General features: G+C 41.9%; 1 protein-coding gene across 1 annotated transcript in view; it reads right to left on the bottom strand.

Annotated features, from left to right (window-relative positions):
* The window catches only part of LOC143924327 (neurobeachin-like protein 1), a 305,361-nt gene that overhangs the window by 179,929 nt on the left and 111,231 nt on the right, over positions 1-14,201 (bottom strand). The window contains exon 5 of the mRNA XM_077448578.1: positions 13,078-13,159. Coding sequence (XP_077304704.1) covers positions 13,078-13,159 — 82 coding nt within the window. The remainder of the gene's footprint in view (positions 1-13,077; positions 13,160-14,201) is intronic.

The raw sequence follows: 14,201 nt of genomic DNA on the forward strand, positions 1-14,201 counted from the left end.
CCACTTCCTGTGTCCACCATAAACATACACAGTGGGACATGGCCTAGTCCCTGATCCCTTGTCATAGAGTTTGATTGACAGCAGCAGGAGCTGCTGTCATGCACATCATGATGGGGATTAGGTAAGTATAAGTGGGGCTTTGGAGGGAGCTGCACACAGAAGTTTTTTTCCCTTCATGCAAAGAATGCATGAAGGTAAAAAAAAATCAGGTCTTTAAAACCACACTATTTTTCAAACAATAACATTATGTTTACAATCTAGACCATTTAGATTGATATACTGTATAGTTAGGAGAGTCATTCACCTACATACAGGTATTATAATAATAAAGGTACAGCAAACTTTTTTTTTTTATATATTATAAAATAGTAAAAAGAAATAAAGGCTGACCAGACTAACAGTTACAAGCATGATCTGGTCATCTCACAATGGGGTTGATTTACTAATGCCCCGTACACACGATACGAAAATCGTACGGAAAATACCGCTTTCGATGCGATCGTACGATAATCGGATCGTTAGTACAGAGCTTTCGAGAGCTGATTCGAACAGTACATCCGATATTATTCTATCGGACGTGCACGGAAATTTTTTTCGTACGATGCCAGATCGTACGATTTTCGTGTAATCAGTACAGCTATCGTTCGAAAATGCAATACAAATGCATTACAACACATGACATCACGTACGAATTTTTTTTATGTCGTGCGGGAATTTTCGTGACTTTAGTAAACTCATCAGATTCGATCTGAGATTAGCATGCAATAAAAAACGGACGTTCATTCGTCCGATAATCTCATCGTGTGTATGGGGCATTAAACTGGAAAATGCAAATCTGGTGCAGCTGTGCATGGTAGCCAATCAGCATCTAATTTCAGCTTGTTCATGCTATATTTTGCACTCCCCAGTCTTATAAAAATAAAACGCTCACACAGACAATTCCAAGACTTCTCCAGTCTCCAAAAACAACAAGCAGGGAAAAATTTCTAACTTGTCCCAAGAGGTCAAGACCTACAGACATCAGATCTTCCACCAATCCTAAAAAAAAATCATCAGGCTTGGGAGAACATCATTACCTTTAAATGGAATGCAGTGTGGTTTTGGGTACATTTTCTTTCTTTATTATCGTGAAAACTTAAATAAAAAATAAATAAGGTGATCCTAAAACATTACAGTTTGACTTTAAAGTAGCACTATAGGCTAAAATAGTTTTTTTCAATATTTTTTCACAAAATCTTTTTTTTTTTAAATACATCACGGGACACAGTTAGGTTATTATTCATTACTCACTGGGTTATATGCCATCTTTAGGTGAATGGACACTGGTATCAAAGTCTTAGACACCCCTATATAATCCCTCCCATTCAAATTGGTGTGGAATATAGTACCTTGAGACAGTAGATAGGGGTGGTGTAGAAGCGTCCATGGTCCGTCTACTGCCAATCTCACAATCTCTGGGAACCAGGGCCTTCTAGGCCAGACTAGTGCCACCAGAACGACTGGAACCCCCTCTCTCAGAATCCTGCACAACAAATGTGAAAGGAGAGGGATCAGGGGGGAAAGCATAAACCAGGGAGTACTGGGTCCATGGAACTAACAGAGCATCTGCTCCGACTGCCTTGTTCGGGACACAAACTGATGTAGCTTGTTGAAACTGGATGCCAACAGATAGACATCTAGCCATCCCCAGCACTGACAAATTTCCTGGAATCTGCTGGCGGTTGAGATAATCTGCCCTTCAGTTCTGTACCAGACGTACTGCCAGCAACTCCAGGATTTTAACGGGCAGGCTTTCCTCTGCCCTTGACCATCTTCCCCTGAGCTGTAACGCCCCTCTAGGGTCGCTCCTCGCAGCCGGAGAGACTGGCGTCTGTGGTCAGTACTCTCCAAGACAACGGGAGGAAGGATCTTCCCCTTCGCAGGTTCTGATATTGCAAGCACCAGTTTAGGCTTAAGCTATCAAGGGCTGGCCCTCTCCTGTTACAAGTCGACAAGATGTCCTGTTGTATAGGCTTGGAATGGAACTGGGTGTAGGGAACTGCCTCGGAGGACACCATCCTTCCCAGAAAACTCGTACAGAGCTGAATGGAGGGCTGCCTGGTGCCCCTTATCTGATTCCTCCGGAAATCTTTTGGATATATTTGTCCAAGTCATCACCAAACATTCCCCATGGAAGGGGAACCCTGCCAATAACTTCTTACAAGGAAGATCAGCTGACCAGTTCTTAAACCATAGAAGTCTGCATGTGCACAGACAGAAGAGTCATACGAGAGACTTGCTGTAGCGAGTCCTTTAAAGGCATCTACAGCAAAACACAGTGCTCAAGGTATATCTACTCTGCTTTCAGCTGGATCCTCCTCTTGGTTAGGCCTATCAGGCCGTCTGATCTGATCCTTTAAGGACTGGCAAACTCCAATTGCTGTGACAGCTGGCTGAATAGCTGAACTGGCCAAAGAAAAGGAAGCCTTTAATAGTGACTCCAGTTTCTTGTCAACAGGGTCCTTCAAGCCCTGTGCGTTATCCACCTGACAAGTTAAGTTCTTGTTTAAGGAACAGACTGCCACATCTACGGCTGGCATGCTCCACTTCTGAACAAACTTTTCCTCCATGGGATATAGAAGGGAAAACCTCATGGAGAGAATGAAAATTCTGTCAGGATGTTCCCACTCAGCATACGCCACCTGTTCCAACAGTCAGCGCAAGGGAAAGCCTGTGCAGCTTGAGAAGGCCTTAAGGACCCCAAAGAGCACCAGGGGATCTCAGAAACCTCTGTGGGAGGTAACTTAAAGTGTATGTAAAACCACTTTCATCCTTTCTAAGCTACTGCAATATTGGTTATCTAGAAGGATATACATGCCTCCTGCATGTATACCCATCTGTCAAATGTCTCCCCTCTGTCTGTTATGAGATCCAAAAAACTGCAGGTTTTGTGGGTGTGTCTGTTTTCCAGGGCTCAATGTTTGAAGTCGTAGACTCCCCACCCACCTCTACACTCCCCTTATCAACATGCATTTTCTTCTGTGTATTCTTTACACTGAACTTCTGCTATAATCACTAACATCCAGTCAAAACCCAGAAAGTCCCCACATGACTTCAGCATGTCAAATCATGCTGAGGTGTGGAACAGCCAATCCTTGCAGAGCAGCAGAAGAAAGGAGTTGGAGGGAATTATAAAATAATGCATTTCTCTTAGGCTAGTGCACGAGATATGTAAATCACCTGTCACTCACAGCAAGGGGGAGGATTTGACAAAGTTTTTCTCTGTTTGTCAAGATTTATCTCAAAAAAATAAAAGAGGATTGCTCAAAGCTGGATTAACTCTTTGTGGCAAGACTGGGCGCAAATGATAGGAAATCTTATACTCTACCTTATGACATAAAAAAAAAAAAAAAAAAAAAATTATTTTGGGTTTACATCCACTTTAAGGGCAGAATGAACCATCTCGGTAAGAGTTTAGATCAAAAGCCTCTGCGACTAAGGCTGATACCAGCTGAACATCTTCTGGCCCAGATTGTTTAGAAGTAGACTCATCTGCCAGGCCCAGAATCCTTGGCATTTAGCTCTTTCCCATCAACACATTCCTGCTCCAATTTAAGAGGATCAGGGGAGGTCGATCAGTCACGCTTCTTGCCACCCTGCGAGATGGAGACAATCATGCCAACAATTATGTCCTCTAATCCGGATAGATCTGAGGACAGCTCATCCCTGGTGATAAAGGCTGAAGCAGCAACGTTGACAGTAGGCACCATACTAGACAGGCCCAGTGGCTCAGATTGCCCGGAAGCCTCTGGTCTTTTACGGGATACAACACTAGGGTTCCGACTAGACTCCTCAGGAGCTACTGACGATACACATATATGTGCAAAAATCCTACCAAGCCATGTAGAATGAGTGTTGCTAAAAACTCATATACGTCTATAAAAAAAATGTGCAGCAGGAGGAGTGTCCGAGATGGCAGCCTGAACTCGGAGCTCCATCACACTCCGGCCTACCCATCACCACCTCAGCTACCAGCCGGCCCTACAATTTACCCCCCTGGCTAAACTAGCGGCGAACCAGCCAGAGAGGGTACCCGGACACGGGGGAGCATCCGAGAGGGGACAGAAGAGCCCCGTCTAGGTTCAGACATCCCGGCTTCATGATCTTCACTCCAGTACGGCCTACACAATCCCGCGGATGCAGGAGGCCAGACTCCTGGTCCTCTCCTCGGGGTTAGCGAAGCCAGAGACTGCATCCTAGAAGCCAGGATCGCTCGAGATTGACGGAGCTTACCCGGCCTGACACCGGCCTACTTAGCCTTGTCACCATTCCGGCCTACTAGGCCTCGCCATGATTCTGGCCTTCCCAGCTCCACAGCCACAGTCAGCTGGACATTTCCCCTCTTCACTGGAGCCCAGTATCTAGGAAACTAGCTGGGCATAATGCCCATATGCTCAGGGTCAGCTAGGAGAAACTTGTCCCTCCAACCCGGATTCCTTTACTCAGCCCCAGTAGCTGGCAAGATGGCATCAGGAGCACAGTGTGAGGAGGACAGGGAGGAGGACATGGAGGCAGGAGCAGATGGAGGACCACAGCTATCTTCTCAGTCAGGGCTGGATACTGTAAGTAATCTGCTTCCCCATTTGCTATCACCTGCTTCCACTGTGTCCCTCCTTGAGAGGACACTGGAGAACATTTCCTGCCTTCAAGATCTGCAGGACCAACTAGACACTGCCCTCTCTAAAATCAACGACTTGGAAAATCGCTCTAGGCGTTAGAATTTCTGAATCTGTCACGGATGTTCAGCAGGCAGTTCTTTATAAAAGATATTATTCCTGATATCTCGAAGTACCACTTAGAACTGGACAGGGCTCACAAACCCCTGCATCCCCCTCACTCAGATGGCCTGCCCAGGGACATAGTGTTCAAACTCCACTACTACGGAGTGAAGGAAGAAGTTAAGCGCACCTCTAGAAATGCATCGCAGCTTTCTATCAAAGGTCACCCTATCCAAGTCTTTGCAGATCTATCCCTTTACACAATCCAAAGGAGGAGATTCTTGAAACCTCTTCTCGAAGTTTTAACCCAAAAGTCCATCAAATATCGGTGGTCATTCCCTTTTCGCCTGTCCTTGGTTTATAAAGACAAGACTCATGGATTGTCCACATTCCAAGAGGGCGTGCGTCTACTAAATCATCTTGGCCTCATCTCCCAAGACCCTGCATCTTCCGCAGGCCACAAGAATTCTGGATCGGCAAAGCAACCTTCGCCACACAGTCCAATAGCTCCGATGTGGCAGAAGCAACAGCCGAAGAGATCAAAGGACTCTCACCCGCCTTGAACTTCCATATTCATGCCTTCCCTTTTTTCGATTTACAGGAGTTGGCTTGTGACTTCTCCGCTTAGGGCTTTATACTCCTCCTTTTGGTAGTCTATTGGTTCTCCTTTGAATTAATGGTTCCTCTGTTGTAGAGCTGCACGATTCTGGCCAAAATGAGAATCACAATTTTTTTGCTTAGAATAAAAAGATCACGATTCTCTCACGATTCTCGTGACGTAAAATCTTTCACATTATACAAAAAAAATTAAAAATGGGCTAACTTTACTGTTTTTTAATTAAATGAAAGTAATTGAAATGAAATGAAAGTAATTGTATTAAAATCGCTGCGCAAATACATTGACATCAAATATTGCAACAACCACCATAAATATGTGTATGTGTGTGTGTGTGTGTATATATATATATATATATATATATATATATATATATATATATATATATATATATATATATATATATATATATATATAGTTTGGGGGTTCTAAGTAATTTCCTAGCTAAAAAAAATTATTTTAACTTGAAACCAACAAATGTCAGAAAAAGGTTTAGGGTTTAAGTGGTTAAACTTTTTTCACTTACACACAAATTCTATTCCTTTGACAAATTGTTACAATGTTTATACTTAAGTTCAACTGATAAAGAATGTTTTGATTCTTGGCAGACTGCCCAGTTCTTTTGTCTCTTTTGAGGGCTGTGGCTTCAGAAGAGCAGAGAGAATTCTTTGCATAGAAAGAATTGTGAAACACTTTAGTTAAGATCACAATAACGATTCTTGATGATTAATTGTGCAGCTCTACTCTGTTGGGATGTTTAGTCAATTATACAGTGTTACTATTTTCACTGTTTGATTTATGTTTCGTTTATGTTTGGTTTAACATTTAACTTCCCAGGCCCATTCTTGCCTTTTCTTGCTGCGATTCTTCTTCTATTCCTCATTTCCTGGCTCTCCTTACCTTCTCTTTCTTCTTTCAGGCACTATGGAAGCAATATATTTAAACTTCCAAAGCAGGTATGCCTCCTCTATTCTCCTACAAGGTTCTTGATGGACTTCTCTTGGAGGAAGGTAGGTCTCTATAAAGCAATGCATGTCCCTTCCTTTTTGATCCATGGCTTTATCTAACAAAACATCTACCCCCATTAACGTAGCTTCTCACAACGTCCAAGGGCTGAATTGAAGCATCAGAAATATTTTCAGCTCTCCCACCCACAACATCTCAAGGTACTCCTCTTGCAGGAAACACATTTCCTAAAACAACATAACTCTAAATTTCTACATGCCAAGTTCCCCAATTCTACTTGGCTAATGCAGCACACAAGACTAAGGGGGTGGGAATATTTTTTGCCAAAAAAACTGCCTTCTCTCCCCATAAAGAAATCAGAGATATATTCTCTTGGTAGGAGCATTGGAAGGCTGGCCCGGTTCTTCCACTCAATAAACACCCTCTCCCCTTATTTTACGTGCACTATAATTTTCGGAGGCGGCTCCAATATTGCATTGGATAACATAGACAAATCGGGAAATGGTCGCGCTCACTCACTGCGTCCTCCCAAGCAAAGTCTTAAGATCACCAAACTTCTACACTCCCAAGGGCTAGTAGATATTTGGAGGGAATTTAACCCAGCTACGAAAGACTATACTTACTATTCTGCTCCCCACTCAACTATAGCAAGAATAGACCATATCTTGACAGCAAGTTCAACAATCCCATTCATCGCCAAGTCGATAATTAGGGATTCCCCACTGTCAGATCACTCGATGGTAATGTGTTCTCTTATGACACCACATGGTCCCAAGGGATCATTTTGATGGTGCTTGAACAAATCTCTTTTATGCAACCCAGTCCACTGCACCATGCTAGATAATGATTATGGGGAATACTTCCGAGTTAATGAAAATGGGGAAGTCACCTCCTAAACTCTTTGGGCAGCACACAAAGTAGTGATGAGGGGTAAGATTATTCAACTCTCCACAAAACTTAAACAAGAAAGACAGGTTGATATAGCAAAACTTAGAACGGGAATTTTTTAAATCTAAAAAACCTTAAAAAAATATCCGACTCCTCATTCTAAAACATTATTGGTATCAGGGAGGGCAACCCTAAATCTTGCATTAACCACCCAGGCAGAGAGGTATATACAGTAGAAGAATGCCCATTCCTACCTACAAAAAAGGCAGAATAGGGCCCAAACTGCCTGCCAAGCTGACCCCCAGGCCCCACTCTCTCTTTTCCTAAAATTTGTGATTCTGCGGGAACTCTCACACAAACTCCTTAACGGATTATGGCCGCGTTTCACGATTTCCACACCAAAATATATCGGAGGGAGAAGAGACCCCATCCTTCCAATCTCACAGATTTTTTGGATGAGAGTCCGCTCCCCAAGCTGGAATGCAGACATAGACTAGCCCTAGATCATCCAATAGCAGACTCAGAAGTACTGGAAGTGATCAAAAACCTAAAGAAGGGCTCGGCCCCTGGACGGGTTCTCTATTGGATACTATAAGGTTTTTGCCCCTACTCTTACCCCATTCTTAACAAGGTTTTTTAACTCCCTCTGTGACAGATCCTCCCTGGACAACGAGGCTAATCTAGCGTTTGTTTAGGTCATCCCCAAACCAGGTAAGGACCACTTGGATATCAGTAATTATAGGCCTATTTCTTTGATTAACAATGATCTAAAAGTACTACCAAAATTTTGGCCAACAGATTGTCTGCATTCATAGGAAGATATGTCCACAAAGATCAGGTGGGATTTATCCCAGAGAGACAAGGCCCAGATCAGATACGTAAGGCCGTGGATACAGTATCCCTTTTACAGTCAAACTGGAACGGGGATCCTCATCAGGAGGGGTTCTTACTTTCAGTGGACTTACAGAAAGCTTTGGACATGGTCAACTGGTCATATCTATTCGAGGCCCTCAATAGGTGGGTATTTGGCACAAAGTTTGTGAAAATTTTACTGGTTCTATATGACCATCCGAGAACCCAGGTCAAGCTTCAAAGCTGTTACTTGGATTCTTTCCCAATCTCAAAAGGAACTTGACAGGGCCCAGGTCAAGCTTCAAAGCTGTTACTCAGATCCTTTCCCAATCTCAAAAAGAACTTGACAGGGGTGCCCTCTCTCCCCTTTAATTTTTGCCATTATAAATAAAACCCTGGCAATTGCAATTAGGGATAACCCTGACATTCATGAGGTGAGATGTGGCCAACGTACACATAAATGTGCCCTGTTTGCAAACGACCTGCTATTATTCATCACTTCCCCCTTATCTCTACTCCAAATATTGTTAAACTCTTAAAGGAATATGGGAGGGCCTCGGGACTTTGAGTAAATGTGACCAAATTGGCAGAGTCAAACGTCACCACTCCATCGGCACTGGTATAAAGGCTAATAACATTTTGAATTTGACTGGAATTCGTCACACATACCGAAATAAGGAATCAACTTGGCAGCCAATATAGATCAAATATATAATAGTAATTACCCTCACGTGTTTAAGAAATTGAGTGCGGATAGGTCTAGCTGGGGACAGGGAAACCTGTCCTGGTTAGGGTGCATTCGATCAAAATTACCCTCTTTCCCAGGATCGTATATATTTTTTGCTCCCTTCCCATACCGGTAAAGAAACAACAATTAGAGAAGTTTCAATCCCAGATAATGAAATTTGTTTGGGGTAACAAAGGCTATTGATGCCCTAAGAGTGTTCTGTATAGAAGATACACACGGGGAGGTCTAAGGCTACCAAACCTATGGAAATATTATATATTATCAGGCGGCTCAACTAGCACAGTTTTCTACTGTCTATGCTCTTGGTAATAAACCAGATTGGGTATGATATGGAGAGACAGGCAGTTACATTACACACTATTGACTTTTTGATATGGGCTCCCCCCAAACAGAGACCTCCAATTTTAGCCCCTACCTTTTCACACTTAATTGCTCTATGTGACGTTTTATACAAATCGCCTTACAAGATCTTGGGTACCCACCCGTTAAATCATCTTTTTAATGACCCCTAGTTCCCTCTTGGACAAGATATTAGAGTGTTTAAATGGTGAACGTATAAGGGCTTATATATACGTTAGGCCACTGTGTCAGTAACCTGGATATGGCCCCTTCCAAAAGGTTTTGCCTACACCAAATTCGTCACTTTCTATCCTCCATTTGGGCCTCAAAACCCGACCCACCGAAAATTACCATGTATGAGAGATGGTGTTCTGAAGCCATGGACCAGAGAGGAGGTATATCATTAATCTATGCATCGCTGGTGGAGAACCTGGATAAACCCCATACGCCCTGAACTGGGAAAGGGATGTGGATGTCAATTGGAAAGTGGAATCTTTTAAAGGAATGGTAAAAATCTCTTTGATGGAAGCCAATCTAAAAGGTTATCACCCGCTGATATGTTTCCCTCCCGACTGGCCTCCCTACTGGGTTCATTCTTTCACACCTGGTGGGAATGTTCTTGGATTCGGGTGTTCTGGAATAAAATTTTCTGTTTGCTACGCAAAGTAACCGGTCAAGCTCTGCAAAAAACACTCAAATTGGCTTTATTAAATAGTGGGCCGGTCGGTTGTAATGAATCTTTACGGAAACGTATTCACTTTATGTTACTGGGGGCCAAGATAACGATCACCTGAGCCTAGAAACGACCCTCAGTTTCCTTTGCAGCTGCTAAACAGAAAATATCATGGATAACCCTGGAAGAATTATCTTAAAGTGCCTTTGTGATTTTCAGCTGTGAACTATTGCTCAAAGATGTTCCATAGTGCCCTCTTACCCTTCCTTCCTATTTGCCTTTCTTCTTCGCTTTTCCATCTCTTTCACTCATCCTGTCCAATGATAAAGCTTTATGTGCTCTCATTTCAGTACTGGGAACTAGTCCTCTTGGTAGTTATTGTTGGTAATATAACAATGGACAAGTTGTTAGATTAAAATTTCAATCGTTCAATGATTCTTATTACATATAATTATAGTTCAGACCTCTTGTCTCCTCCTATTGTTCATATGCATGGGTACTGGGCAAAGCAGTCTCTTTGAGTAGAGTTGTTATTGATTTTTGGTGTATTGTCTATCCCCTTCAACACAGTGAGATCCCATATGGGGTGTCAGGGAGGGAGGGATGGTACCCAATCTCTTGTACTTCTCTACATTTTTCTTTTTATTATTTTTTCTGGTCTCACCGAGCAGTACTCACTTCATGGGGGTTCTGAGCTGTAAATTGTGAATGAGATGCTCATCATACTATGACATTCATAGGACAGACAATGTTCTTATTCTGTGTGGATTTATTATTGGTAAGACTCAATAAAAACTTTGAGATGAAAATAATGGGCAACACTCAGAAATGTATATGCAAAAGTAGTAAAGTAAAATGTGAATGACCACAAAAAAAATGAATACAAATAAAATAAAATGATGTGCTTCTACACATTCTGAGTGATGTAAATAGCCATATACAATACATTAAATAGTGGTGTGAAAAGATAATATTGAAACATCTATAATTACAAACAGTAAGTATAATTATATAAACTACCAACATGGAAAAAAACATCCAGTGTTCAATGAGTCCATATGTAATCATACAAAAATGTGTATGATGTAAAAAAAAGTCCATAAAGGAGTGATGAAAAAAAGAATAACTTCTAAACCAAAAAAGAAATATCCACATGACAGCAGTATTATGTTAAACAACTGTGACAAAACCACCACCAGTTGTAATAAGGCTTACCCGAGAAATAGGACTCCAATGGGCTTACGCTCAATGAGTCGATAAAGCTTGTGGTGTAAGACACCAATACATGAAGCATCTAGGTATGTAGCCAGGATCAGAGTGGAAGATGGTCCCTCCATCCAGAAATCAACACAAAGCAGAAATGTGCCAGCATGATGTACTGCAGGGATATGCAATTAGCGGACCTCCAGCTGTTGCAGAACTACAATTCTCATGTTGTTTAGCAACAGCTGGATGTCCGCTAATTGCATATCAATGATGTACTGGATCCTCTCATGCAGTCAAACAGTATAGCCAAAAAAAGAACTCCATATAGTGTGAACCAGTAAAAAAAGATAATACGTTTATTAAAAGATAAATGGAACACTCACATTTAGTAGGTGTATAAAAAGCGCTTAAAAATGTACAACATGGTCAATGCAGTGGCATCCGCAGGGCTTGTCCCGAAGCGTTTCATCTAAGTAGACATCATTTGGGGTCAACAGATGTACACAGATGTGTTCTTCCCTGTAGCGTTCATTCCACTCTCTTTGTTTAAGACATTGCAAGCCACAAAAAGGGAGTACGGTACCTGGGTTTAGTATTTACACACCGCAGAAGGGAGACCCTTAAATAGAACTCACTAAGCCCCTATGCAACAATCCTGCTAAGCACCTTAGCCTGCCAACCAACACCTGGTGACTCACGTGACCCGGGTAAGGAGAAATGAACTGCTGAAGTGAATGGTTCAAAGCCTGTTCTCTGTCCCACAGCTTTCTCCTGGAAGCACCGTATGTCAGCTATTCTCTGTTTAAATGTTCACTGAACACGATGCGCATACATGAGCGGTCCCGGCAAACGCACTCAGCTGTATTCGCACAAGACACAAATCTTCACGCGCCAAGATCAGGCTACGGCGTATGCACGACTGCATGAGTGTGCACATCTGTGGTGAAGCCTCGTGCGCCATGGCCACCAAAGAGCCGCGAACACTCGTGCACTCTGGCAAACAGAGATGCACAATGGTGCCCCCTCGTGTGCGGACCAACCATAAGAAAAAACAGCCAAGACAACAAGGTAAAGGTACTCAAAAGGTCGTGTTACAGGCAAAAGCTTGCAGGATCGTTGCGTCTTCTTTGCAAGGCTCGATTACCATTTATTTAAGCATATAAGCTTTTCTTCAAATGGATCTGATTGGTCAATCCCTTGATTCATTATAAGAACTACTTAGGGACTCAAGACCTGGAGCTATAGAGAGCTCAATAAAACAAGCCCATCCACCTTGCAGACCCTGGTAAAAAATGTAAGTACTTCCTGTACGGGAGGGGTTATATAGGGGTGGACTTCCTGTCTAAGACTTTGTCTACCAGTGTCCATTCACCTGAAGATGGTGTATAACCCAGTAAGTAACGAATAATAGTCTAACTCTGTGTCCCATGATGTATGAGAAAGAAACGTATTTTTTCCATTTTGGATAGCGCAAGGGAGGGTTATAACCCCTGTCATAATTTTTCTTACCATTTGTATCCCATTTTGGAGATTTTCCTTCACTTCTTGTCTCACTGCCAAAACTGGAAGCGAGAGGAAATCCCTGCAAATTAAGAGAATCCCTTGGGGACCCCAAGGTCACCAAAACTAGTGTCCTCATTGGAAGATTTCTCCTAAATTACTTTTCTGGGAATAACCCAAAATGTGGGATTTTCTTTTACTTTCACTTTCAATGATAATGGTAAACAGGACAAAAAGAGAGGGTAAATCTCTTTAACAGGGAGCACTGACAGCAATAAAAACTGACAGGTGTTCTAATCCCTCTCCCCTCTATCCAAAACTAAACAAAAAACGAAAAAAAACATAAAAAAAACTCTGCTTTTAGTTACACTTTAATACTAATTAATACCAATTCAGATGATATGGGCAACTTTCCAAATCTGCTCCACCTTTACTAAACAATCTTCATAGCATTTACATGATATTTTAAATAATCACCATTGCTAAAGGAATGGAAAACAACCATATTGGTAAAAGGGAAAATAGGCATCACCTGTTGGACATAAAGTGTTGTCATTGTGATGACATGGTTAATGTATGAGCAGCATCCAATCTCCTCTACGTTGGAAAGATTTCTGAGAAAAGAAAAAAAAATATATTGGAAAAATGTCTTGTTATTTACCATCTATGTCCACAAAGAGAAAGACCAAAGCTCACAGCAACATGTAATTTAGTTTCAGAGGTATGCTTAAAGTAGAATTCCAGCCTAAACCTAACTAGTCTTAAAAATGTCCCCTCTGCCCCCCTAACGCCTATCCTGACTAACCTGTGTTAAAAAAAAAAAAAAAAAAAAGGATGTATGTATTTACCTATTTCCAGCCCGCTCCAGTCTGGTCATGTGATCTGACCCCCCTGTGCGGTAGCTGCAGGGCAGTGGAGGGTACGAGGACAATGGCTGAGACATGGTAGCCCATAGGTGACATCAATGCCCCATAGCATTCCCAGTCATTGATGAGTACTCACTCCTGTCCCCTGCAGCTGCTGCTGGCTGGCACATGGGATCACGTGACTGGACCAGAGAGGGTTGCGAATAGGTATTTACTTTTTTTTTTTTCCCATAGCCTAGGTGTTAGTAGGAGGAGAGGACATTTTTAATACTAGTTAGGTTGAGGCTGGAATTCTACTTTAAGTTGTCTACACAATGATAGATTCTCAAATTAATGTTTTATATGAAAATTCTTTGTATATTTGAAGACTGAATAAAAGTTGTTTGAAGTACTTCAAAATTGTTTTTTTAACATTGGATTTTGGACATAATGTAATTTCCCAGAGGAAAACGACAAACTTTTAGGAATTAATTTCTTAGTGAAAAATTTCCCCATCTGCTCCATTAAAAAATGTTATCACTACGGTCAAACATCCATTTAACGCTACTAAGGTTTAGAAAATCAAACAAGCTTTTTTTTTTTTATAATGAAATTAGACTGTTGTATAGCAATTTTTAGATTGCAGTCGGGTGAGCAAATCCCTCCCTGAGACAGATAGGAGGGAAGATATCTGCCCATCCTTCAACGTGCTATTGGAGAATCAAGACCCAATTCAATATTCAGCCAAACCTACCATGCAGAGTACTTTAATTCTTCCCTTGTGAGATATGACCCTTTAGATATCAATGTG

Source organism: Lithobates pipiens, unplaced genomic scaffold (genome assembly GCF_037356315.1).
Source record: "Lithobates pipiens isolate NorthernLeopardFrog02 unplaced genomic scaffold, aLitPip1_a1.2 Scaffold_22, whole genome shotgun sequence".
Taxonomy (NCBI): domain Eukaryota; kingdom Metazoa; phylum Chordata; class Amphibia; order Anura; family Ranidae; genus Lithobates; species Lithobates pipiens.